The 25,618-nt window shown below is 62.1% G+C and overlaps 1 protein-coding gene across 1 annotated transcript in view; it reads left to right on the forward strand.

Moving 5' to 3' along the window:
• The window catches only part of LOC117653888 (potassium voltage-gated channel protein Shaw-like), a 66,295-nt gene that overhangs the window by 33,181 nt on the left and 7,496 nt on the right, over positions 1-25,618 (forward strand). The window contains exons 3-8 of the mRNA XM_034399879.1: positions 11,867-11,951; positions 15,148-15,243; positions 15,793-15,942; positions 17,060-17,192; positions 17,804-17,983; positions 24,823-24,858. Of these exons, the coding sequence (XP_034255770.1) occupies positions 15,200-15,243; positions 15,793-15,942; positions 17,060-17,192; positions 17,804-17,983; positions 24,823-24,858 (543 nt within the window). The 5' untranslated portion in view covers positions 11,867-11,951; positions 15,148-15,199. The remainder of the gene's footprint in view (positions 1-11,866; positions 11,952-15,147; positions 15,244-15,792; positions 15,943-17,059; positions 17,193-17,803; positions 17,984-24,822; positions 24,859-25,618) is intronic.

Consider the following 25,618-nt stretch of genomic DNA (forward strand, 5'->3'; position numbering starts at 1 on the left):
CGTTTCGCCGGAATCACCGCTTTGTGGACTTGTGCAGGCACGAACCGCATCCTTCTGCTCCGACTGCTGTTGTTGCTTTGACGCATCTCCTTTGTGATGTTCGTGTGTGTGTCCGTGTGACCCTATGTGACTTTCACGGGCTCCTAGACAGCCTGTGTGTTCGACCCCCTTTTTTTCTCAAACCAATACAAGAAATGAGTCCGAACTCTTTATGTCTGAGCCGTGGTATCCATCAAAATCATGCCATTTTTGTCTGGACTGAACGTACAGCTAAAATTAAATGGCCCAGTACTGTGGAAGATTAGGTTAGGTTCCCCCGGTGGCCGACGCGCTTCGGTCCAGTATCAGTCATGGTGCTGTCCGGTAAAAATCGCGGGAAAAATGGGACAACGGAGAGTGGTTCGCCATGTTGGCAATGTTGTGCCGATAACGTATACAGTTTTACGGACGTGCGGTTCTTTGTTTTGAATGCCGGATTAAAGAGCCCGAGGGATATACGTAGATGAAATTGACGGTCGCTGCCAAACAGCAATAGGGTTTTCCCCTTTTTTGTTTTAAATGTTACTATTTTTTTTGGGGGGGGGGGAGTTTTTTTTTTTCGGGGCGTCCTGCGCGCGAGAGCCCGATGTGTGTCGAACTTGCCGGAAGTGCCGGAAGGAAGACCCCCTCCCCTCCGCCTCGCCCCTTCCTCTGCCCCGGAGGGGTAAAGTGAGTCTGTAAGTCGGCCAGGGCGATCTCGGGCGCGAATCAACATCTAATGGCACGGCACACCCCGGGAGCCTCGGCGCCTCGGCCTCCGAGCTTCGGAACCTCCTGGAACCTCCGCGCAGTCGGGGCGCCCTGGCCTGGCCTGGCCTAATGTGCGGCTGGAGGACGAGGGGGGTTGCCGTCGACGTGCTGCTTGTGCTGCTGGTGCTGGCGGTCGGAACCGTCGGAGCGGCGATTCTTCCAAACTTGGCTGGCTGGCTCTGCGCTCGGTCCGCCGCGCTCGGTCCACCGCCCCCCGCCGGCCGGAGTCTGCTGGCGGCTGGCCGCGGCGGCAACGGCTGGCCAGGTCGGAGTTCGGCGAGTTGGCGGTGGTTGGCGGCCGCCTCCCCTCCCTGTTGCTCGCAGGGAAAAAGCCACCGCTATTATGTGCGATGTGCGGCTACACTGGCTGCACGACGACACGGCTTTTTGCGGCCGCCCCGCGCCACGCACCCCGCCACTGCAGCGCAGCACAGCGTGCCTCAGGAAATGATTATTGCGCTTCTTCCGCCGCGACGCGCAATGGCAATTCGCGAGCTTCACAAAACCACGTGTGTGTGTGTGTGTGTGTGTGTGTGTGAGAGAGAGAGAGAGAGAGAGAGAGAGAGAGAGAGAGAGAGAGAGAGAACGTGATTCCATGTTCTATAGGTTGTAAGGCTTTGCGAGCTCGTTTGTTAGGAAAGGTTAGGCACCGTCATTGTTAGGATACGCACACACTCGCAGAGTCCTCCCTCTCTTTCTCTCTCGCTCATACACACAAACACAGTATCTCGCTCTCTTTCTGGTACACACACATTGGCGCGCAGGAAACGAGGCGGTGGCCCGTCAACGCCAGAGGCTCCCCGTGACGAGCAAGAAACAGACAATCTCTGCGGAGGCGCTGGCGCTGCCCCGAAGAGCGGGGCTGTGTGCGTCTGTGCGCGTCTCTGTGCGAGGCCCCGTGTGAGCCACTAGGCGGCTTCAAGGAGAAGTCGGCATTGAAAAACGGAGCACTCTGATTGCGAGTGTCAATCACGCCGCGGTCTGCCTGTCTGTCTGTCTGCCCGTCTGCTGTCTGTCTGTCTGCCTGTCTGTCTCTCTGTCTGTCTTGGCCCGACTTTGTTACCCTCTTGCTTTTGTCTGAGTGACTGCCGCCGTCCCTCGAAGGTGGCGGCGGGCTAGACTTTCCCCTCTTGCCGACTTGCCGTCACCGAGTATCAGCTTCGCTGCCAGTACCAGCCGCTCTGGGACGTTCTGGGAAGGCGAGGCCGACAGTGGATCCCTCTTCAGTTATTCTCGCGTCTTCACATCCAGTCAAGTATGGTGTGCGAAATGTGGAGGACTATTGAAGAACCGTACGTCAGGATTTGTCTGTAACAGACCTACGCTTCAAGCAAAGCACCCGCGTTGCCCGCGTACCAATTAAGAAACAGTGGAAAATTTGGGCAAGACGGGAGTTGAACCTACGTTCCTCCGGCGGTGGAGCTACTTACTCCACACGACGGAGAAACACATTGTGGCGAGGACTTTGCTGCGTTGTATACCGTGTGGCATAAGAGGCGTTTCGAAGCCACGACTGTGGTGGGCTGGTGGGCCTTGGCCCGAACGCCCGACACGTGTGCTTTGGAAAAGGAAAGAGGGAGCGCCCCCCCCCCCTCTCTCTCTCTCTCTCTCTCTCTCTCTCTCTCTCTCTCTCTCTCTCTCTCTCTCTCTCTCTCTCCCACTCCAGCCCCCTCGCGGCGCCCGCCCGACCCCGTCCGGGGACCCCCGTGGAATTATAAGGAGCTTAACGACACATGCGCCGCGCGCTGTGCGCCGCGCCCTCGGCCCCGCCACTCTCCCGGGCCGGGCCCCACCTGGGGCAAGGGGGTGAAACAGCCGGCGGCGGCCAGAGCCGAGCCAGGCGGGAGCGCCCGTGAAGCACGGCATAGGCAACCCGCCGGCTGCCGTGTTGACCGGGACAGTCTACCTCGCAGGCGATTGCGATTGCGATTAATGCCTCGACCACAATTGATCGTCTGGCTTTCAGGCCCGCCCCGCCGCGCTCTGAGCGAGGACTGCGGCTTCACACGGTAAAAACGCATCCTGGAAAAACCAGGACCGAAGGTCTTCAAGGTTCTACGGAGGGCCCGTTTCCAGGACGGTCCTAGAGGAAATGGCAAAACTTCCAGGACCGTCCTGGAAAATGGTGCGTTTTTAAGCCAGGATGCGTTTTTACAGTGCACCCTCTTTTTTTCTCCCTCGCACTCGCGGGGCGCCCCGTTCAGGTGCGAAAGAGACAGAGCTACGCAGCGGCAGTCCGCTGGAGGCGCCGCCGCAGGTCACGGCAAACTAATTTCAGGTAACAGCCAGTGTTGGCGTGGGACTGGAGGAGGGTGACGAACGGAAATTCTAAAATTGAATCACCGCGAGTAAACGTTGCCCCGGAGGCGGCGGCCAGTCCGCGTGCCGTGCCTGGCAGTGCCTGGCAGTGCCGTGCCGCGCGAGGTGCAGGGGCGGCAGGGGCACACGGCGATCCGTTCCACCCGCTGCGCAAACACGGTCACAGAACGCCGGTTCCGAAACAGCGCGTCGCCGCGCCGTCCCTCCCGCACTCGTCGGACGGCGCGTAGGGGTGCGGGAGGGAGACGGCGACGGCGCGCCGCTTCGAAACGAGCCTGCAGGCCGGATGAGGAGGGTCTGACGGTCTGACGCGCGGCAGCGGCCGAGCCTCTCCGAGCTCAAACAGCGAACAGGCGGGAAGAAGTTTCACCTCGTGTGTGCTACACTCCATGATTTAGTGGCGGAGGCGCGCGCCCCGCCGCCCGGGACAGGACGCCGACGCCGCCGTCGGGGGGCGGCGTTTCGGTGGCGCCACCACCCCCGCCCCACCCCGCCGCACAGGCGCAGCGCTGAAAAAGGAACGCCTCAATGAAGCAACTCAACTGCGACACTGTTCGTGTTTGGCAAACGAGCGGCGCGCCGCGGCACTTGATGACCTCCGTCTCGCTGGAGGGTTGAACGGCGTGCTCGCTGCGAGATGAATGCCCTGGCGGACGCCGCGCTGGCAACGCCGTGCTCCATGAATGCTCGATGTGTATCGGCCTGCATCTGGACTGCCTTCTTTTACGCCCTTTGTCCCGCTGCCCCGCCGGCCCCGCCGGCCCCGCCCCCACCATCAGTCGGGTCGCTAACGATTCCGGGGACATCCCCGCCCCGCCGCCCCGCCGCCCCCGGCCCTCGTCGGAACAAGGGTTTTTCTTTCCCGGCTCGCAGGAAACAAGGGTCTGCTGGCGTTCGCTCGAGGGGCAGGTCGTGGCATGGACCGGGCTGCGGGGCCGACGCCGGCCAGCAAGGAGTGGATTAACAATTTCCACTTTTCCTGCTGCTGTTGCTGCTTGTTTATCCCGGCTTCGGTGAACACGGTGGCGGTGCGCACGGCCGCGGCGTTCGGCTGCGTCGGCCGCAGCCCTTCGGCAACCTGGCATCGACCCCCGACTCCGCGGTGAGGCCTGCGGTTCGAAACCCTTCCCTCATCATCGTGGGTGCTACTTTTATTTTTGTTTTCGTTCCACGGAACACGCCTCCCTGTTGCTTTAAGTCTGCCGCCACCGCGGCTCCCCGCCGCCCGTCCCCGCCGCCCGTGCGGTGTTTCCATTTGATCCGGCGTCTCGGCGCGCCAAGCCGAGGCGTGCCGAGGCGCGCTGGGATTAGTGGGGCGAAACGTGGAGCGCGAAACGCGAGGCGGATGTTTTTAAGTAATTCTTCCCGGCCGAGGCGAGGGCGGCAACGCGGCAGCGGCAACGCGGCAGCCGCAAGGGCCTCTCGTCCCCGAAATCCCTGCTGCCCCGCTGCACGGACTCACGCTGCCTCCGAACGGCAGTCGCCCGGCAGTCGCCCTCTCGGGGCGCTCCGTGGGGCTGCGAGAGAGACAGCGCGAGGAAAACGCCGTTCGGACTCGGCCTGGCCCGTTAATTTTGCATATCGCCGTCTTGCTCCGCCCCATGGCGGCGTTGCACAGTGGGCCAGAGACCGGCGCAGGCGGCCAAAACTCTAGACGCGTTTTGAGCTCCAGAGTCGCTAAACAGGTCTCGAACCGAACGTGGGACCCCACCAATGGATTGCTCCCGTTTAGCGACTATGGAGCTGACAGCGCGTCTGGAGTTTTGGCGCCTCCACTGGTAATCTGGCCACTGTGCGTTGGCGGCGTTGGCGGCGCTGCAGCGTTGCTGGCTACGCTGTCTTTGTAGCGCCGCGGGGAGGCAGAGATGCGTGGCGGCGCTCGGGCAATGCCTCGGATTCCGCGCACGGATTCCCGCCCAGTAATTCCTGCAGGCGAAATTAAAGGCGGTCGTCCCCCGGGTCGGGCCTCACCGCGCCACGCCGCGCCGGAGAAGGAAATTGGCTGAAACTAGTGTTCGAAAATTCCCGGGAACAATCATTCAGGGGAATATTCCCGAGACTTCCCGGGAATTCCCGGAATATTCCCACTTGGCCGGCAACATTGCTTCATATGAACCCATCACTTTGATAAAAGTTAATTTTTTAATACGAAATTTTGATAGAAAACTAATTTTTGATTACAAAACGTTTTGTTTTGTTCCCTTCTGAAAGAAAAATGGAATACACTCATGTGTTTCATAATTTTTACTTGATACCTTGCGTGTTCTACATTTTTCTTGCAAAAAACCAGCTGTTTCGCCATTTTTTAATTCCCGGAATTTCCCATTTTTGGGGTTTGATTGTGCCCGGAACGTTCCCGGGAATTCCCTAAATTCCCGGGAATATTCCTACCCTTTAGAACACTAGCTGAAACTTGGCCAGGGAGGATATTGGCGTCCGTAAACAGCTTGCACGCCGAGCAGGGCGACGTGCAGCACGCCGTTGGCGCCCAGGTACTCCTTCTTTCGATGCGGCGCGTGCGCCGTGCTGCGGACCGCGCTGGTACTCTCGTCCGCCGCCGGCACGCCGCCGCGCCGACACGCGTGCCCGAGGGCTGCACGCCCTCTGCACGCCTCCTGCACGCTACACCGGAGCAACAGGCGACGAGATGTGATTATGACTCGACCCAGACCAGTGCCGCGGGGCATGGCGGCGTGGCTCGGCATACCGTTGCGACCGACCACACTCACATGCACCCTCACAGGCACACACACACTCACAAACACGAGCTCACTCACTAACGCACACACGCACGCGCACACACACACAGCGCGGCGTTTGTGGCGTCCGCACATCCGCGCAGCAGCGCTCGAGGAAGCAATACGAAGGAGTGCGGCGGGCAGTTGTAAAACCGCGCGGCTCTGAGGGCCCCGTCCACTTTGATGTCGGAACGGCCCGGGGGGGGGGGGAGCGTCCGGAAGGGGCGGCTGCAAAGGCACGCTTGCCACTTAATTGCGAGCCACTCATCGGGAGCGCTTTCTCGGCCTCCTCGGGCTGCTCCCGAAGTGTCTCTCCCAGTGTAGATGATCGAGGAAATGATTCATGCCCTTATCAATTTTGAGGCCGGCCTATCTTTGCGCGCTGGAGAGCTGGAGGGCCCGGCGCCTGGAGCGTGTACTCGGGCGGCCGGAGCGCGGCCTATTTTCGCCCGGCCGTGTGTGGGGGTTGGCCCGGCCTGGCCTGGCCTAGGCTAGCCGAGCCCTGGGCCCAGCGCTGGGACCCAGCCCTAGGCCTAGGCCCTGGCCTACCTTCCGATAAGAGGCCACTGCCTGTCCTCTTCCTTATCACTGATCCCCACTCCCCTCGTTTCCCCGGCACTGTAGGGCAGTAGGGTTGGCCGGGGGAAACAGGGCAGCCAGCGTCAACATTGGCTTTCCATTTAGAAAACACACCGTGCATTTTAATGGGGATGCAGTAGTGTGACTGCTGCCCCGGGCGGCCGGCTGGTGTCCGGGGCCAGGCCGGCGCCGCGGGCGCACCGGTCCACACCGCGCGGCCCTGCGGCCCTGGGGGTCGGCGTGAGGTCGGGGAGGCCGTCAGCGAGGCTGTTGTCGCCGAGCGATAAAAAGGCGAGTAACGACCTGCCGCTCCACCGTGCTGCGACGCGCGGCAGTGAAGGAGGGGATTATCGAGATCGACACTCAATCGGACCAATTTGCGAGGCAAATAAAAAGGGCGTTAATTAAACCGTCGAGAGAGTGATGTAACTCGTTGGCCGGACTGCCTCCCCCTTCGTCGGCCATTTCTCAAGGGCCGCTGCGCGCTGCGCCGACCTGCCATCTTCCTGCCCCGCCCGTTCGCGCTTCCTTAACTTTCTTATCTAATTTATTGACAGCAGCTGACAGGGCCGTCCTCGCGCTAAGAGATTGCCTCGGCGGCTGCCGGGGCTGCCTTGGCTGCTTGGGCCCGACCCGAGGCGAGGCCCCACGGCCCGGCCGCGCTGCCGAATGCAAGCCTCTGCTCGGCCTACTCCGCGCTCACTGGGGCAGCGGGGAGACCTCCGCCTCAGAGGTCGGCTCGTGAGGAAGCACAAAAGCAACTTAGCTCCACTGCGCTGAAAAAGAGGGGGAAGAGGAAGGAGAAGAAGGTCCACCGCGAAACCGCGTGGATAATTGTCCCGACAGTATCTCGTCGGTCCAAGTTTCGCGGTGGAAAGGAACTTCTCCTTGTCCTCCCCCGAGTTTCGGCTTCTTGATTCGTCGCCGCCGCGCCCCGCCGCGCCCCGCCCTACCCGGCAGCCCCCAGGGCGTGGCGTGGCGGCGCGCAGCTCGACCGTTAGCGCGTTGCTCTCAGCGAGATTATCGCAGTGAGCTAATATTGAAAGATCCGACCCCCTGGGCTCCCGGGCCCTCTGGGGTACTGAGGTCCCCTGGACTGGAAACTTGGAACGGAAGCTGACCCAGAGGGTGGTCTGCTGGCGCCGCGGCGCTGCGGCACTGCCAGGCACTGCCCGGTGAGTGAGGACAGAAGGGGCAGAAGCGCTGAGGCGAACCGAGCGAGTACCGCAGTTAAAGCCCCCTTTAAAAGCAGAGCGTCGGTGACCGCTTTGGCCGCCACTTTTTCTTGTTGTTTGTTCGGTCTCGTATTTGGAGTTGCAGGCCCTCTGACTCGGAGCGGAGCGGAGCGCTCCGGGGTCGCGGGACGCGGCGGACGAGCGCTGCCCGGACAATGCGCCCTCACCATTGTGCTGCCCGGCCTTGTCCGTCTGTGGTGGTGGCTTTATGTACCAAGTGGCCGGTCAGTCTCTGGCCTGGCATTTCCAGTAAATAATATTTATTTTCTCACATTTTTCTTTTGATTTTCAAATATCTGTTGTGCTGTCTGCCTTGCCGTCCTGGCCTGGTCCTGGCCTCCTTCCCCGGTCGAGACGTAACGGCGGCACTCCGCTCATTCGCCTTGGTGCATCAACAACTCGGGCATCCCTCCACGCAACTTTTCTCGTTTAACCGCAGACGGATGTGCCTTGTCAGCCGATCTCGCTAAACACGGCTCCGCACACGCCGGCAACTAGCTCCCCCGACCGCGGCCGGGCGCTCGTTTTTTTTTGTTTTTTATTCGCTCCGCGTTTTTTCCCCCTCCCCGTGTCCCGCTCCGCCCGAGTGGCAGTAACTCGCCAGTGGATCAGGCAATGCCAGGCATCGCCAGGCAAGGCACTCGGACCGCGCTAATTAGTGGTAAATCCAGCCAACTTCCCCTTCAGCAGCTTTCTTGCGCCGGCCTGCCCCCCTCCCCCCCTTCCCCTCCTCTCTCACTCTCTCGTCCGGGCTCCACGAGCATTAGTCTGCCCATAAAATTAGCGTTCGATGGCCTCGAGGATGATTTCAGAGCGCGCCACTCTTCCGCCCGTGATGCCAGCTGGAATACTTTTGGCGCGAAAAACAATGAAAGGGGCGCGGCGGCTTGGCACTCTGGCCTGGCCGCCGATCAAAGTGCCGTTCGCCACGGCCGGCACGGCAGGGCGTGGCACGGCACGGCACGGCACGGCACGGCACGGCACGGCACGGCAGGGCAGGGCGTGGCACGGCACGGCACGGCACGGCACGGCAGGGCGCTTTGGCTCCAGCTCCAGCGCGGCCGGACTGGCCAGAGCGAATTTTGATGTCCGTGACAACCCCGACCCGCCCGGCGCTAACGAGCCAAAGAGGTGTCCCAGCGGGCCAACTTGGACGGGGGCGCGTCTCCGGAACGGAGGAGTTAGCGAGTCGACGCCGTGGCCGCGACAGCTGCGGTGTCCGTTTCTCACCCGCGGGTCTCTCGTTCAAATCCCATCACCGATAGCTTTTTTTTCGGTTCGGTTTTTTGTGATGTTTGTTTGTGTGTGGGGTCTTGCCACGGTGTACTGCGGCGGGTGGGTTCTCTGGAGGGGTAGCCCTATCCTTTCCCAATACGCGCTCCTATTACTTTGCCCCGCTGCTCCACCCCGCTCGCCCCGCCCCGCCCCGCCTGTGCCATTGCATTATCTGGATTAAACACTCCGCGGTGCGCACATGCTGCGGGGCCGCGGGTGGGGCTGCAGCGGGCTGCTTGACAACAGGCTTTTGTCAGGACGCGAACGGCGCGAGCGCAAATTGAATTCTGTCGAATGAAATTTGGGTCGCCGGAGTGTAGCATGCGAGGGTGGTGCGGGGGGAATCCGGGAATCCGCGCTCCACAGGCAAATAGGCAACGGGACACCAGCCGCACGACGCGCGCGTCAAAGCCGCGGACGATCCGGGACAATGAACGGTAGTTGCCGCCGGAGCCGCCTGGCGCTCTGTCGCTCGGAGATGCAGAGCTGCAGGGCCCCGTATTGAGCGCGCTCTTTTGGGGACTGGAAGCCCTTTCGGGTGCCTATTTTGGGGCGCCTGGTCTTGCACACCGCTTGTTCCCGTTTCCACGGCGGCGACCTGCAAACAGCAGCATGCCATGCCGCGGCCCCCGTGCAGTGCCTTGGCAGTGCCATGGCAGTGCCCCTCCCTGGCCAAACACCCCTCGGCCTCACACACGGCGACCCGCGGCTTTCCAAACACGCCGTGAAGGGGCTGCAGGCAGCCTGCAGGCAGCCCGCCGCTGCCCGGTCAAGATCTGCCCCACCTGGATTCTTTGTCTGCGGAATTTTTAAGGCATGTGACCCCGGCCCGCCCGGCCCTGCCAGCCTCGCCGGCCTTGGCGCCGCTGAAAGACGCCCTGCTGCCCTATTCCCGGGGTCTCGTTGACCCGGTTTAAATATTTAAGAAATAACGGCTTGGCAAACAGGGAGAAGGGCGGCGGCTACGAGGAGCGAGAGGCAGCCCGGCCGAGCCCGGCCGAGCAGCGCGCCGCGTGGCGTTCGATCTCCTTCTCGATTTCCTGACGCTAGAGGGCGCCGTTTGATGACGCGGTGCGGCTCGTTTTTATTGAGCCGACCTTTTGTGTACTCCCTGGAGACGACCGCCGCCGCCGCCGTGGCCCAAGGAGCCTGCGCGGCGGGGCTCCCTGCCCGGGCCGTGTTTTAGCCTCTTGATCCTAGGTGTACGGTGTACGACAAGCGTGCGGCAACTTTGCCAACTCATTATGTAAGTTTGGAACACATGAAACACACCCAGCGCGGCGGGCCCCGGTCGGCGGCTGGTCGACCCCACGCCGTGAAAAGTAATACTTAACCCCGTCTAGGTTCCCCGCAGTGCACGCGCGGTGAGGTGGCCTTCGTTGGTATCCCGTATCCCCAGCGGCGGCGTCGGCGGCGGCCTCGACGGCGGCCTCGACGGCGGCCTCGACGGCGGCCTCGACGGCGGCCTCGACGGCGGCCTCGACGGCGGCCTCGACGGCGGCCTCGACGGCGGCCTCGACGGCGGCCTCGACGGCGGCCTCGACGGCGGCCTCGACGGCGGCCTCGACGGCGGCCTCGACGGCGGCCTCGACGGCGGCCTCGACGGCGGCCTCGACGGCGGCCTCGACGGCGGCCTCGACGGCGGCCTCGACGGCGGCCTCGACGGCGGCCTCGACGGCGGCCTCGACGGCGGCCTCGACGGCGGCCTCGACGGCGGCCTCGACGGCGGCCTCGACGGCGGCCTCGACGGCGGCCTCGACGGCGGCCTCGACGGCGGCCTCGACGGCGGCCTCGACGGCGGCCTCGACGGCGGCGTCCAGGAGGGGGCTACTCGACGGCGATCTCCCTATCGGCGACAGCCACCTTGTCGACAGCGGCCTCCTCGATGGCGGGCTGCGTGAACAGGGTCTTTGGGGCGCCGGCGCTGCGGTGGCCATCCATTCATCATTGCTCCAGACGCCCGGCCCGCCAAGCCCCGCCCAGCAGCCCAGAGCCAGGCAAGGGCGGCGCGGCCGAGTGCAGTTACGGCACAAGCGCCATTAAGACTGCGGCGCGACGTCCCAGTCGCTATTTGCATGCTAATGCTCGGCCTTGCCTCGGCCCGCCAGCCGGCCTGCCTGCCCGGCCTATGCAGCTCTAAACTGTTGTCAGCGCGGAAGGAGAATTAATAAGAATATTCAGTCAGTCGTGCGGGGCGGGGTGGGGCGGACGGGGCGGGCAATGAAATTTAATGAGGCCGAGCAGCTAACTGGAGTGGTGTGCAGCGCGGCAGCGCGCCCCGGTTCGCGAGACACTCGTCGTCGTCGTTCGAGGGCCGCACCCTCGCTGCAATCTGCCGGGGAAACACGCTGTTTGAGAGCGCGCTCTCTGACCTGACTGTACAGCCCTCCAGAAGACTGATCCCTCTGCCTCTCTCGCTCCCAGACGGCCCGCCCTGTGAGTGCGAGAGAGACAGAGCGACACGACGCTGCTGATCGCGAGGCGCGCCTCGAGTTGTACTTCCCCTCGCGAGTGGCGGCGCCTGATAAACGCCACGCCACCCCGTTGCATCCTGCCCCGCTCCCACTCTGCGCGGCTCTGCGCGTGTGTGAGAGAGACAGACAGGGCGGTACTATTGGGGCGGGGCCACACCCTCGTCTACATCACTGGGGAATTCCTCCGTCCCCCTCCCCATGTCTCCGAAGCACCCCTCCGCCTGATGCTGACATTGAACGCCTTCGCGAAATTCCGGATTTTGGATAGCTGTGCGTGGAAATAACATCGCGAGAACAAGGCGGACGTCTTCGACGCACGCGGCGCCGCTCCCGACGCGTATCGGAGATTGTCGCCCCGTGTCGGTGGTGTGTCTACGCGTGTGTGAGTTGTTTGTGCTTGGCGCCGTAGCGGTGGCTGGGCTAACACCTGATCGGCGCGGTGTGTTGCGTGTTGCAGGTGCGGCGGTCGCGGCGGTGATGGCGGAGCGTCCGTGGGATGACGGCCTCGGTGACGGCCTGGATGATGGCGGCCTGCTGATCAGGTAGGGTGTGCACCTGGTGCCGCGCCAGCTGCTGGCGACGTATCTCCATCCATCCATCACACACACGTACTTACACACATACACACACCTACACCCACACCCCACACACACTCACACGGCGGGCTGCTCGCTGCGGCACACTTTCAGCAGAAAGAGCTCACAAATAATTGAAATGTTACACCTTGCTAATGATGCGCCACGGCGCAGCAGTGTGTGTGTGTGTGTGTGTGTGTGTGTGTGTGTGTGTGTCCGCAGCAGTGTGCTTGACAGTGGTGTTGTTGAGAGCGCTATTCTGACAGTGAGGCAGCACTGCGAACGGCTTTCCCCCAGGTGCAGCAAACTAGCCATAGCTCGGTGTCGCTCTGGTCGCGACCTCGCCAAGCGACCCCCGCCATTGCAGTGATTGGCCTCGACTGCAGCGTCCACAGCGTCCAGAGCGCAGTGCCGCTGCCGTCGCCCTGACAAACTAACCGCCATTCAAAGCCCCCAGCCCACTGGCCCGGCTGCCCTGGCTGCCCCGGCTGCCCTGGCTATGCCCGCACAAAGCTCGCCCACCCCGCGGAAGTGGAGCTCGCTGCACAACATCAACATTGTCGCGCAGCCCGCGCTGCAGCCCGCCCCTCCACCCCCTCCTCCCGGCCTCGTGTTCGCGGGAGGTGCGATACAATGTGTCACGCGCTGTTGTCGCCAAACTAAAACCTCGGAATGTTGTGAAAATAGGATGCTTTCAGCGTCCAATCCACGGCTACGCGCGTGTCCTGCAAATCGGGGGGGGGGGCACATGTACGGGAAATCTGAGTAGACGAGAATGTACCTCTACGGCAACTCATTGCCACTAAAACATAACTTTGGAATTACAAAAAAATTGTAGGTCCTAGCTGTGCAACGTGGAGAACCAATCCCGGGCCCGAGGGCCTGCAGGTACGCGGAGTACCGGTCAAAGCCAAAGCCAGCCGGTGAAGCCGGCCGCGCCATCAAAGCCTTTCCAGAAAACGCTGAAAAGATGACAGGCACCTGCCCTGCCAAAGGCTGGCCCCTCCACCCCATCCGGCCCCTCCGCTACGAATGTAGGCCACTGCAGGTCCGGGTGCAGCCCTCCAGCCCGGCGTCTGGCGGGCCCGGTACCGATATCGGTGACAGGCCGGCTGGCGCCTCGTTCCGCAGGCACACCCGCGGCAGGCAGGCGGCTTCAGCGACCGTCTGCTTCTGCTGATTGATTTTGGCGCCGAACTGTCGGAGTGATTCCGAAGACTCGCGCCTGGGTCGCGCTGTGTCTCAGGCGCACCCCGACGGACGGCACGCCCGCCACGCCCCGTGAGTGCGACGGAGACGGAGCGGCGGCTCTTCAGCCTGCCGCTGGAAGATGACTGATGAAAAGGGCCCGGGGCTGGAGGGTCGGCGCGCTGGCGCGCAGCACAGCGTAGCACAGCGCCGCCTGCAGTATTCAAATTGGCGGGTACGGCTCCGGCTGTCCGCAAACCTCGGGAGAGGAAAGACCCGTCGAGGCTGGCGGACGCTGGAGTGGCGAGTGGTTAACTCGGCCAATTAACTGGGCCTTGGCCGCCGCGCGCGCCCCGCTCGTCTTGCCGACAGGCAGCCCGCTTGTCCGCTTGTCCCGCTCTCACTCATTTGGGAGTCAATCCCAGACAGCCAGCCCGGCCTGGCCCAGCCCGGCCTAGCCCAGCCCGGCCTAGCCCAGCCGGGGCCACACTGAGATTCCAAACGCTATGAGTATAGCACGTATGGTGCAATGCGCTGTGATATCGCACCATACGTGCAATGCCACAGCCATATTGCACCTTTGGTGCAATGCTTCCCGAAAAGGCCCTATGCTAATGCATGGGAATGGGGAGGCATTGCACTTCATGTGCAATGCTTTTGCATTGCACCAATTGACGCTATACTCATAGCGTTTGGATTCTCAGTGCACAGCGGGGCCTCAGGCGGCCCGAGGCCAGATTACCGCGTCCCTGTGCAAACCGCGCGTTGTCGGAGTAAAAAGAGAAGAGAAAGAAAGGGGAGGGGGCAAAAAATTGATTTGTGGTCCGGAGTTCTTTTGACGGCGCTGATCCCCTCCGGCTGCTGCTTCGCGCGCTTCGCGCTGCTTCGGCTCGTTCGGCCGTGCCGCCGTGCCTTGCAAGCGGGCGGCGGGACGCCCTCGTCGGTGCTGGAGGGGGAAATCGTCTAGTACGTACGCGATTGCGTAATGTTGACCTTTGTTCCTCCCGCTTGCCTTCCACAATGGCGGCATACACTCCGCGCTGCCGAGGGGGAGGGGGGCAAGGGGGCGAAGCAAACATCAGAAGCGGGGATATCCCTAAGGAGCGACCGGGCGCACGTAATGCCATGCGATTGCATCATTACCCACGAGAGGGCCGCGAAAAGAGAGCCAGCATTGCTCGGGCACGGCGCCGCACGGCGCCGCACGGCCCCCACTCGGCAACCACTCCACTGTCGATTGGGCTAGTTTCTGATGCCGAGCGATTTCTCATTTTCCCGTCGTCCGCGGCTTGCGGAAAAAGAAACGTCTGGCGGTGTCCGCATTGGTCCGCATCCAGCGGCACACTGTTCTCCGTTCCGTCTTGTGAGGCAGGCCGAGGCAGGCCGTCCGCGCTCCCGCACTGCGATGCATCGCCATGTGTTGTATATACGTCATGGACTCTGCGCCTGGAAAAGGATCTGCTGTGCCCTCTGCTCGGCGAATGTACTACCCCGGCATCCTGCACCAATATTCCTATGCAAAAAAGCACGTGTGTGTGTGTGTGTGTACGTGTGTGTGTGTTTTGCGTGAAAAGGAGAGGGCCCGGTGGTGTTGGTGGAGGTCACTGATATCATTATCGTGCGGAACGGAAATCATTACTCTGCTTCCATCCTTTGACGGCCTGCCGCGAGCCCTTCCCCCGACCCTCCCCTTGCCCCGCGGTGACGTGACGAAATCCGCCAGTGTGCCATTGTGAGGGCGGCTGGCCCGGGTGGCTGGTTGCGTCGGGCGGCGGCGGGGCGCGGCGCGGATCGGCGATGAATTGTTCTCCGTTTGCTCACGTTCGGCGGGGCGGCGGGCTGTGCCGTGGGCCGTGCCATTAGCGGTGGCGCAGCGGCGGCGGCCTCGCCGGTGGTGGCGACCGGCATATATTTCGAGCGGCCTTTTCCACGCAAAACGTGTTTCTTCACCTTTCTGTTCTGCTTGTTGTTGCAGGCGTTAGCGGGCGGGAGCGCCAGGAAGCCGGGCGCGCGGGGATCATGTCACCATGGACGGGGAGAACCGCATCATCCTCAACGTGGGCGGAATAAGGTGGGTCTCTCTCTCCCCCCCTCTCTCTCTCTCTCTCCAATAACCTAACTGGCAGTCTCTTTCCTTTAGTCGCCTCTAGTGGTCTCTTTAGGGGCCTCTCTACAGATTCTTCTCCCTCTAAACGGCCACTCGAGGCCCGGGCAGGGACCCTTCCTCATTGTAGGGCTCGAGGAGCCCCAAGGCAGTCCGAAGGCATCCTGAAGAGCCGTAGGCACCCCAGCGAGAGGCGCGTTTTATTTAGGCTGAATGAGGGCATTATGGCGAGTCCTTGAGGTCCTCGGCACGCCAAGAATGAGCTTATTCAGGTGCTTTTCGGCGTTCTTCGAAAGGGCGGCCGCGCTGGTCTAGTCCGACGAGCTGCTCATTAGCGCCTTTATTGCCAGCCAGACGACCAAGTGTCTGCCAGGCTGCCTGGCCGCCCTGCCGGCTGGCTGCTCTGCCTGCCCGCCCTACTTTTCCATGTCTCAGCGGGGCTCAACTTCGTTACGAGCCCAGCGATTGGCCCTAATGCCTTTTCCTGCCCCCCGCGGGGCCCGCTCGCCCCTCCAGGTACGAGACGTACCGGACGACGCTCAGGAAGATCCCCGCCACCAGGCTCTCCCGACTCACCGAGGCGCTCGCCAACTATGACCCGATACTCAACGAGTACTTCTTCGACCGACACCCGGGAGTGTTCGCCCAGGTGCTCAATTACTACCGGTAAGTCGTTTCATCACGAGTGCTCCGTGGCCGAGCGCTTTAGAGCTCAGATGTGCAAGTAAAATACTTGTGGTTCAACACTTCCCTTTTCTTCGCAACTTTGTGCTGATGTAATTGAGTTATCTTAATTTTTTTATCACTCTTGTGAAGTATTCTACTGACTATTCGTTTGCCTTTTCATCAGAAAGCGGCTTAAAAAACAACTTATTTTTAAAATTGTCTGAGCTAGGTTTTTTTGTGGTTTAGCCATCCGCTACGGCTGCAACCCGTCTCTTGGTTAACGCGCCTAGTTGGCTATGAATATGATGGATGGGTCTTGGAACGTCTTGCTCCGAGTCACGCGACCTTCCAAGGCCGAGTCATATTTACAAGCCCCCCCCCCTTTCCTCCCCCAGGGATGCCGGGCCGGGCCGTTATAAATAAGGGAGTACCCACAACAACGCCAAAGCAAAGCAGTGCAAGTCCGAGCCGGGTCGGGCCGGGGGGCCGTAGTCGTCCGGTAGGCTGATTCCGAGAGTCGTTTCCGTCGCTCTATCTCTCTCGCACCTTTACGGGACGCCGCATGAGTGCGAGAGAGAGCGACGAGGACGACTCTCGGAATCGGTCCACAGCGCGGCGCGGCCCGGTGCAGGCCAGGATAGTGGTTAGTTGAGTAGTTGGGTCATCCCATCCCGGCCTGGCCCAGCCTGGCCCGGCACGGCCAGTCAAGATTTGTGGCCGAAAAGTTTGGCCCGGTCCGTGGCGTGGCCAAGGCGTGGCTGTCTGCATTGGCCCGATTTGTCGCCGCAAAGCCCGGGGGGAGGGCCGACCGCGCCACTGTAGCCGGGGAACGGCCCTGTCGATACGACAGCTTTACGCGCAGCGCGAGCCAGCGAGGCCATGACGCCCGACTGCGCGCCGCAGTGGGTTGCTACGCGCTGCAGCGGATTGCAGAGGGTTGCAGCGGATTGCAGCGGATTGCAGTGCAGTCACAAAGGGAATGGGCTGGGCGGGCCTAATGGCAGCATCTGCCGCGGGCTGGGGCTGGGGTTGGGGCTCGTCCGGGTTCGAGGTCCTTTGGCGTGCTTCGGTGCGCGAGGGCCGGAGAGCACCAAGACTAACCGCTTGTTTGCAACAGGACGGGCAAGCTGCACTACCCGACCAACGTGTGCGGACCGCTGTTCGAGGAGGAGCTCGAGTTCTGGGGCCTGGACTCCAACCAGGTGGAGCCGTGCTGCTGGAGCACCTACAGCATCCACCGAGACACGCAGGTAAAGCGGACTAGGGGACGAGGCGCGGCCGCAGCGCCGCAGGGGGCAGCCTGCGAGGTAGGCCGCCACCGCAGGCGCGCGCAGCGGAGCGTGGCGGGCCTGCCTACCTCGCAGGCTGCCTGCAGGGCCGGGACGGGCACGAGGCGCGGGCCGCGTCGGCTCCATGCCGGCTCCATGCCGGCTCCATGCCGGCTCCATGCCGGCTCCATGCCGGCTCCATGCCGGCTCCATGCCGGCTCCATGCCGGCTCCATGCCGGCTCCATGCCGGCTCCATGCCGGCTCCATGCCGGCTCCATGCCGGCTCCATGCCGGCTCCATGCCGGCTCCATGCCGGCTCCATGCCGGCGGCTTGTTTGCCCGCCAGGCCGCCACCAGCGGGCCACTAGCGAGTTCATGGACCCGCAAAGCCCCCGCGCGCGGCCGCGACGAGTGGCGGGAACAGGGGAACAGGTGGGGGCAACGACTGGCACTAACACGTCCACGCGGGGAAAACCCGAGCCGAGTGGGTGCCGAGGTCCCGGAGTCGCGGGGCGGGGCGTGGCGGGGCGGGGCGGGGGCGGCAGGGAGAGAAGGAGAGAGGGTGCATGTTGACGCCGTGTCCCCCTTGCAGACGACGCTGGCCATCCTGGACAAGCTGGACATCGACGCCGAGCGGCCCTCTGCCGAGGAGGTGGCGCGCCTGTTCGGCTACGAGGAGGACTACCTGGCGGGCAACCTGTCGGCATGGCAGCGGCTCAAGCCCAAGGTGTGGTCGCTGTTCGACGAGCCCTACTCCAGCACCGGCGCCAAGGTGAGTGGCCTCCGCAGGGCCTTCTTTGCAGCGGCCGCGACGCCACTGCACGCCACCGCTTCAACCCTTGTCTACCTAGATTCAAAAATGCTACAGGAAAGTACTCATATGGTGAACTACCGACCGTGTGCCTATAGCAAGCATGTTAGCTGGATTTTCGTGGTCGCGATGATATTTGTGAAAGTTGGTGATGTCGTTTCTTTTTTCGTTTATTTAATTTTTCGTGATACCGGCTCGCCCAAGGGCTTGCCCAGTGCCCTACAGGACTCTCGTGCGGCAGTTAAAAGTGCTGTGGTAGCGCGCAGCGCGTCCACCACCCCGACTGCGGACAAGCCGCTTTTGACCTTGACTGTCCGCGCGGGGCTCGGCGCGGGGCGGTGCACTCTCGCCCCGTTTGCCTGTGCATAAGTACGGCATTCGCAGTGGGCCAGGCCGTAACAAGCGCCTGCCAGGCGCGGCGCGCGGCCATGCTCCCCGTGCTCGCTGTCCCCCTCCCTCTTTCAATTTGGCATTCGTAACGAAAGCGCCGAAAATAGCGGGATTAGCCGGGCCCGACAATGAGTGCGAGAGAGACAGTGCGGCCATGCTAATGCTGCGTTTGCCGGCGTTTGCGGGGCGACGGCCGCGGCATAATGCGGCTAGGGCCGCCGAGGCCGTCTCTCTCGCACCCCTACGGGACGGCCTGCGAGTGCGAGAGAGACAGGGCGAGGCCTGCTGGCCAAGGCCGCCTGGAGGCCGCCTGGAGGCCGCCCGGTTCATTGGGCACCGTGCCCTGGCTGCCCTGGCGCGGGAGGAGTGCGGTCATTCAATTCCCGGCCGCGACTGCGATATCTGCGGTCAAAAGCCAAAACGGCGAGTATTAATTAGTAGCTACACTGGGCGAAGAGGCTGGCAGCAGTTTTTCGATCCTTCCGTAGCCATGCACTACGAGTATCGGTCTGCTGTCGAGGTCCACCGTGCTGCTTTACACATCCAGGGGGCGCGTCGTTCACATGAACTAACAATCTGTTTTAAATAAGATAAACTAAAATAATCATTAAAACATGTTCACAGTGTACTATGCCGCGCGCAATTTCGCAGGAAATTGTAGTGATGGATTGGCGCGCGTGTGAGCCGCCGGGGGCCCCACCGCCGAGGCGGCCGGCGTACGTGCTCCCGGACGAGCCAAAGCTAACGCGCGCCCCCGCTCTGGAGTCTGGAGGCGGGCACCTTTAGCAGTGGGGCCACACGCGGCCTCACCTCCCCCGCAGCCTCGCAGGCCTCGCGGGCCTCGCAGGCAGCCTCCCCCGTGACAGGTAGCGCCGCTTGGTGTGTACGGCCCGTCACTCACGGGGCATCCCCCTCTCCTCCGCCGCCACCCCCACGGATGTCCCGCTACATTGTGGCGTCGAAAGCGTTTCACACGCCGTCACAAAAGCGGGCGGCGTGGCCAACTTTGGCGCCGCTCCTCCTCGCCCCGCCCCGCACCGCCGCCCCGCGCCCCAGAATGCGTGCAATTGTTGCAGTACAGCATTTGCGTGCTCCTTGCCGCTGAAAGCCTGCCGCTTCGCCTGCCTCCGGCTCGGCAGCGCGGCAGCGCGGCACCGCGCTCGGCCCTTGCAAACTTTGCCGGGTCGGCGAAATGGAGGCCGCCGCGCCTTGCCTTGCCTTGCCGTGCCGTGCCGTGCCGGGCCGGGCCGGCTATGCGAGGCTTGACGGCGATGTTAAACTGACGCCGCTGCTTAAAGTGGTGGATTAAATTCCATCATAGGGTGGCGGCTAGCAGCCCTTCGCGACAGGCCGCGCCCGCCCCGCCGCACCACGCCACGCCCCGCCACGCCCCGCACCACGACCCAAAACTTGCGCGACTGGCCGCGCCAAGACAGCCTGTGTGTAATTGCCACACGCATTCCACTGCTTTTAACCCCGCCGCCCTGCTGGGCCCTGCTGGGCCCTGTTCTTCCCCGCTCGGCCCTGCTCCCCTACAAGGCCACCCCCAGGGGCCACGACCGGCGTGCACGAGTGGTGGTGGCGACGCTCTGCACTTGGAGTCACCACCGCGCCGGCGTGCCGTGGCGTGCCGTGCTGGCCGTGGCGTGCCGTGGCGTGCCGTGCTGGCCGGCAGATTGAGCCGTCCCAATGGGGCCATTGCACACGGTTCCAGCCGACGCCGCCCCGCCCCGCCCCGCCCGCCCTGCAGGCGAGCGGAATGAGATGGCGTGGGATGGCCCCGTCGTGTCCGTGTGCTTCTCTTTTCGGCCTCATTTTTATTTCCAGCCCGCCTTCTGCCAAAGCTCTCTCTCTCTCTTTCTTTCTCTCTGTCGCTTGTGTCTCTCTTTCTCGCTCCGCTGGTTCCGAATGGCCCCGCCAAGACCTACCGCTTTGAAGCTACTCCGGGCGGGGCAGTGCGCGTGGGACTGCCCGGCCCGGCACGCCCGGCATGGGGGCCTTGCGAAACTTGTTATCAAGAGGGACGCCGTCCGGTGCCGTTTGCTGGCGTCTTTGCTGCCGGCCCGTTGTTGCCGTCTGCAGCCTGCAGTGCCCTGGCAGTGCCCTGGCAGTGCCCTGGCAGTGCCCTGGCAGTGCCCTGGCAGTGCCCTGGCAGTGCCCTGGCAGTGCCCTGGCAGTGCCCTGGCAGTGCCCTGGCAGTGCCCTGGCAGTGCCCTGGCAGTGCCCTGGCAGTGCCCTGGCAGTGCCCTGGCAGTGCCCTGGCAGTGCCCTGGCAGTGCCTGCAGGGGCGGCTTTCTGCCCCGACCAGCATCGCCGACCAGCATCGCCCGCCCCGCCAGCTTCGCCTCTTTCACTCCTTCCATTCAGCCGTCCCTTATTCTTCGTCAAGTGCTCGCTGCCGCGCTGCCGCGCCGCCGCCCCTGCAACCCTTGCGATGCCGTCGTTCGACGACGCTACACCGTAATGTACTGGGGGGCGCAGGTGTGTGTGCGTGGAGGGAGAGAGAGAGATGGAGAGAGACGCGGAGGGAGTCGAGGGTTGGGGAGGGACAGCAAAAACAGGGCCTCATTGTGGGGCCGTCGAACGCGCAGCGCGCCACGAGTGTTGGTGGATGATTTGGCCCCGGACCGCGGCGCCCACCCCACCCCAGACAGCCCGGTTCCGGTGCGGTGGCGGGGGGGGGGGATTTACGGCCTTCTTCCTCCCCAGACGGCCAGGCGAGCAGTTTGCCGTGCGACCCGACGACTTGGAGCTGGATAAGCGAAAACAGAGAGCGCCTCCTGCCGCTTGCACCGGGACGGGACGAGAAGAGGCACCTGGCCGCACGGCGGCAGAGTGCACCACTTCCTACTTGGGCCCCGACCACGGCCCCGACGCTGCAGAGTCTTATTTCGGAGCCGGATTAACGTCGGTAGCGTCGGGGATCTCGGCTCTGAGGATCCGAGAAAGGGAAGGGGTACTAATCATGGGGACCTGATGCTCCGGTAGCGCTACCTTGCCTCGCCTCGCCTCGCCTTGCAACCCGTGCCGCGTGTTTTGCTCGGATGGTAATCCCCCGTCGGTTTGGCCTCACCTGCCGGCGAGGTTCCCGCGCCACGGGGACGGTGAGAGGGAGGGGCCACGACGACGACGAGGATGAGGCCCTCCAAGACGGCCAGCCAGCCACGGTCGGCAAAGCAATTACACTCCGCAGTCCACGACGCGCAGCACTTAGTCAATCACAAAATGTCGCGGGCAGGGCGGGGCGGGGCGACATCAAACGGGCTCAATCCATGCTGCCTTGCCCCTGGCTCATTCCCCGCCCGCCACGCCGGCACGCCACTCCAGGCCCGCCCCCTGACTACTTCCTGCTGAGCAAACACATTACCAGCGGCGCACGATGACGTCACAGCTGTTTGAATTCCCCCGGGCGGCGCGCGCTGATGAAAAATTTATTGGCGCGAACGGAATTGCGGCGACGCTGTGAGCACGGCGTGAGCGCGCTGGGGCCCGGACGGCCCGGAGCACCGCGAACGCCGCGAACCCCGCGAACAACAAGACGCCCTTTGTGTGAGTGGCGCCCTCTCGCGGAAAATAAGAAAATAACGGAAAGTGCGGGAGGTTCCTGGAGCAGGGATTTAATTAAGCACGTGAAAAGCTTCCCCCTAACGGAGCCCCCGGCTGGAGCAGCCAGGGTCGGCGAGGGGAAAAAACGGTTTGGCGGAGAGCAGCCAGGCAGTTAGGCAGTTAGGCCCCGGCGGCGGGAAGGCGCGACGAAGGTGAGGCGCCGTCTGGGTGCTGTGCGCGGTGCTGTGCGCGGTGCTGCCGCGGGAAGTGCTGGCGCTGCAGGGCGGCCGTTTGCGGCCCGGGGCCTTGTGTCCCGGGGAACAGGCCTGGGGCGCCGGGACGGAAGATGCAAGGCCGTTCGTAAAACAAAGGACTGCGTGGGGGAGGCGACCGTAAGTGGCGTCGGCCGTGCGCATGGCGGACATGGAGGGGACCGGGGCGGGGCGGGGCGGACACTCCGGCAGCCCGTGCAGATTATGACGCTGGAGGAAAGCAAAGTAATAAGGAGGGGTGGCAGGGGGCTGAAGGGTGGGGCTTGACGGGCGGGGGGATGAAGTGTGAAACGGTTGCTCCAACACGGCACGGCATGGCCCTGCCTGCGAGGCTGGGCGAGGCTAGACGAGGCCAGACAAGGCCCCCGGCAGGCGCGGCGCGGAACGCGGCACGGAACGGGAGCTCGAGTTAGGGACAAATTTACTCATTATCTGAGAACGGCGCCGCCTAGTCTAGGCTCAAGTAGTTTGAGTCTGGGCTTTCCGGAAGCACTCCCGCCGAGACCCGCTACCGCCCCACGCCGCCCCGCCCGCCGAGTGCAGGACGCGCCGTCAATTGCCGCCACATTACGGCATGCTAATCCAAGCCAAGTCCCTGTCGCTGTTAATGCGGTGCTGCGACCAGACCAGCGCTTCGCTGTGCCTCGCTGTGCTTCGCCGCCACTCGGCTCCAGGCAGCCGCAGGCAGCCCCGCCCAGCCCCGCCCAGCCCCGCCCCGACTCTGCGTGTTTTCCGTGGTGTTCCGGTGTGTTCCGAGACCTGGATCCATTGGGCACTCGAGCCGCAATCGCGCCAGATCGATTCCCGCTCCTCTTTTTTCTTCTTGCGCCACCCGCTATGCACGCGTGCGCCGGGCTCGCTGGGTCTCCGCACTCAGACACACACACAGAGCCACACTCGTCACACACGCATGGCCAAAGTTTTTCGATTCGGGCTTTTCGAGTTTTAGAGCGGGAGATGGCCTGGCCTCCTCGGCGGCCTCGGCGGCCTTGGTGGCACTGGGAAGGAGACCCGGTGAGGGCATCAATCTGCCGACGGGGCACGGACGCGGTGGACGTCGGGGCGCGGCCGGCGCGGCGTCGTGGGGCCGGGGGAAAACTCGAAACCCCTGCATCACTCCGACAGAAACCGAGCCTTTTGAAAGGGCGCTGTGTTTCCAGCCGGGGCGGCCTCCTCGCGCCGCAACCCCAACCCCTCGCCGCCCCCTCCGCCGCCCCCGCAGGGTGCCATAGGCAGTTTCATTGTGGAAACGCCATCGCGCGCACCTTTTTTATTGCCTCCCGTCCCTGATGGATGAATGGAGCGACGGGCGGCTGGCTGAGGTGGGAGAAATAAATAGTGTTTCGAGGGAAAGGCTGTCGGCCGCAGACAAAAGCTAAGTTCGATTAGAACTTTTCTCTTTTAAGTCCAATTTTTCAAACGGTTTTTGCAGAATCGTCGCCTTTTCTTCCTCATTCCTCACACTTTAGCGTTTTGCGTTGCGCAGCCGGCCACACTACTTGGCGGAGTGGCGAGGTTCGGACCCTGAATGGGTGCCCTCCCCCACACTGCCAGGCTGCCAAGCTGCGCTGTCCGGCCCAATGCGGCCCGCGCAGCATCTCGCTGTCGTCCTTTCCAGGCTCGGGGGTCCTGGGGCTCGGGGTCCTGGGGGACGGGGAGGGAGGGCGGTTCAAAGCCATTTGCCTCGCCTCCGCGCCCCACCCCCGCCATGATTTACCTCCCAATTTAGAAGAGGACACAATGTACAATTTCTGTGGGAACGCGCGCCCTCAAACATCCCCTCCTCCAATTTTCTCCGTCTCTGTCTCTCTCTCTCTCTCTCTCTCTCTCTCTCTCTCTCTCTCTCTCTCTCTCTCTCTCTCTCTCTCTCTCTCTCTCTGCTTGCGGCGGTCCGCGCGACGCCCTGCACCCCTCTCCGCAGTCTTAACTGAGTGCTTGAGTTACAGGGAGTGCTGTGCGATGCTCGTAGTGGCTCACAGTGTGGCTCACAGTGTGGCACACACGGGGAATTAGACCTGGATCCCTTACCGGTCTTGGTGGAAGCTCTCCCCGTGCCGCGCCGTGCCGCGCCGCGCATCACCGCACGACAGCGTGTACAAACTCTCGGTAACGAGGTCGCGACGACGTTTGCTTGAAAGGATTCGTTTCGGTCCACTTCGCCCGACCCGACGCGCCAATACCGCCGGCCCTACGATCCGCAGACCGAGAAAAAAAGAAAGAAAAATAGAGCTGCTGCTATCGGAGTGCTTAGCCAGTGATTGGATCGTAAATCCTCCTTCCAGACGCCGAATCGGACATCAGCCACAATAAACAGCCAAAGCGGCTCCATCACGCGTCATGGCCCCACCACTCCATTTCTTCGACGGTTCCCAACAAACACACTCACACTTAAGGATGGTCAGGATCTGTTCAGCTACTTCTGCTTTCTTCTCGAGAGAACTATCATATTTGTTGGCTGTGATGAGGCCTGCTTCATTTTAAGGAACACTGGGGCCTTCCCGTTCCATCATTCTCCAGAGTTCCCGACATTTGTTAAACTTTGTCGGCTTGTTACATGGAGTCTGTGAGCTAACTGTTATTCCCTTGTTCCAGCTCTGTCTTCCAGAGTCGTGGAAAACTACCAAGCAGGTACCGTCAGGCGAGGCACACTTCCCTTAAGCCCTTTATTGCTACCTATTTGCTCTGCCTATTCTTTTCTCTTTCTATCTCTTCGCCTTTCTTCCTTGTCCCGCCTTCCCTTGTTCCTCATCTGTCTCTTTCCTGGTCTGTCTCCGTTTTAATCACTTGTCCTCTGTCACACGAAAGTCTTATATTTCACCCGGTCTTTCACTAACCCCCCTGGAACCACTCCTACTTCACTTCAAACTATTTGCGTATACTTGTTGTTTGGCTCACTTTGATCTCTAGTATTTCTTTCACTAGAAATATTTTGCTGCCTCTACCCTTATCCCAAACAAACTCTGAGAAAGAAACCACCACATTTCAAAACCAGCTGCATTTAAAAAATTGTGATTTGCGAATGAAATGCAAACATCCTACCAGATGACAGAAGTCCTTCGAAATTAAGCTCAGCCTTTAGTGATTTAAACAGCACATAAACACCTCTATTTTCAATTTTCACTTGTAGATTCACTTTAGTCAGCGGCACAACCTAACCCTGTGTCGACACGTAAAAAGAAAATAATGATGTTAATAAATCATGGTCCTGAAGTGGTTATGCAATGATTCTTCGGGGCAGGTATGAATAATAAATCTCAAGACACAAATATACCGTGATGAAAAATAAAATTTGTTTACAGGGAAGATCGGATGCAACCCTGCATTTAAACTGTCGTATAAATAATTACCGAGCATTTTTTTTAACTTTATAGCAGTATAGTACTATGCG

This window comes from Thrips palmi, unplaced genomic scaffold, assembly GCF_012932325.1.
Source record: "Thrips palmi isolate BJ-2018 unplaced genomic scaffold, TpBJ-2018v1 HiC_scaffold_10, whole genome shotgun sequence".
NCBI classification, from domain to species: domain Eukaryota; kingdom Metazoa; phylum Arthropoda; class Insecta; order Thysanoptera; family Thripidae; genus Thrips; species Thrips palmi.